General features: G+C 56.8%; 1 protein-coding gene across 1 annotated transcript in view; it reads right to left on the bottom strand.

Moving 5' to 3' along the window:
• The window catches only part of THOC2 (THO complex 2), a 51,560-nt gene extending 51,352 nt beyond the window's left edge, over positions 1–208 (bottom strand). Inside the window, 1 exon segment of the mRNA XM_010715404.3 lies at positions 35–208. Coding sequence (XP_010713706.2) covers positions 35–96 — 62 coding nt within the window. The 5' untranslated portion in view covers positions 97–208.
• Positions 209–797: the final 589 nt, after the last annotated feature.

Genomic DNA, 797 nt, shown 5'->3' with positions numbered 1-797 from the left:
CCCGCCGCCCTCCCGCGCCCGGCCCAGCACTCACAACTCGTTCCTGCCCCCTTTCTCCCAGTTCTTTATCCACTCGGCGGGGAGCACGGTCGCCATCTTCCCCGTGTGGCGCCGAGAAGCCCGGATGCGGGAGCGACGGGCGCAGGTCAGAGGGGACGCTGCGGCCCGCGAGGCACGACGGGACGGCCGCGCCGTACCTAAGGAGACGGCGCGCGCAGGGCCGCAACGGCGCGTGCTCCGCAACGCCCCGAGGAGTGACGTCACCGGGCCCGGTAATGGCGCTGTGACGCATGCGCCGTTCCGCGCGCCGCCCCCTCGTGCTGAGGAGGGCGTTGCAGATGCGGTGTGAGAACTGTGCGTTTCATAACTGCCGTTTTCCTTCAGTGTTATAACTCGGAGACAAAACGTTGTGTTTTGAAATACGGGCTTGCATAATTTCAGCGTGGTGCTGAAGCATACAGCTTATTCAGCTGTGGAGGAGAGAGAAACGATTGGCGCTGCGTGTTCTCAGTTCACGTAGCCATGGCAGTGATTAATGGAGAGCTGATTCTTAAAGATTGTAGAAATGTGCTTGGGACCATATGCAGAATGCACGAGGCTTTCAGCAGGTCTCGTATCTGTGTGGCTGTCACCCGAATCTTGGCGTATATCAGTCAAATATGGAAGCGTGATGGTTTTTAAAGGATGGGAGTTGTATGCAGGTTTTGGTTCCCAAAGCTTCACAGTGTGAAGGTCACTGAAAAGAACTGTAGAAAATCTGTGCAAGTGTTGTATGTCAGCCATTCCTTTGAGTGCTA

Source organism: Meleagris gallopavo, chromosome 9 (genome assembly GCF_000146605.3).
Source record: "Meleagris gallopavo isolate NT-WF06-2002-E0010 breed Aviagen turkey brand Nicholas breeding stock chromosome 9, Turkey_5.1, whole genome shotgun sequence".
NCBI lineage: Eukaryota > Metazoa > Chordata > Aves > Galliformes > Phasianidae > Meleagris > Meleagris gallopavo.
This window is presented reverse-complemented; position numbering and strand designations above follow the sequence as displayed.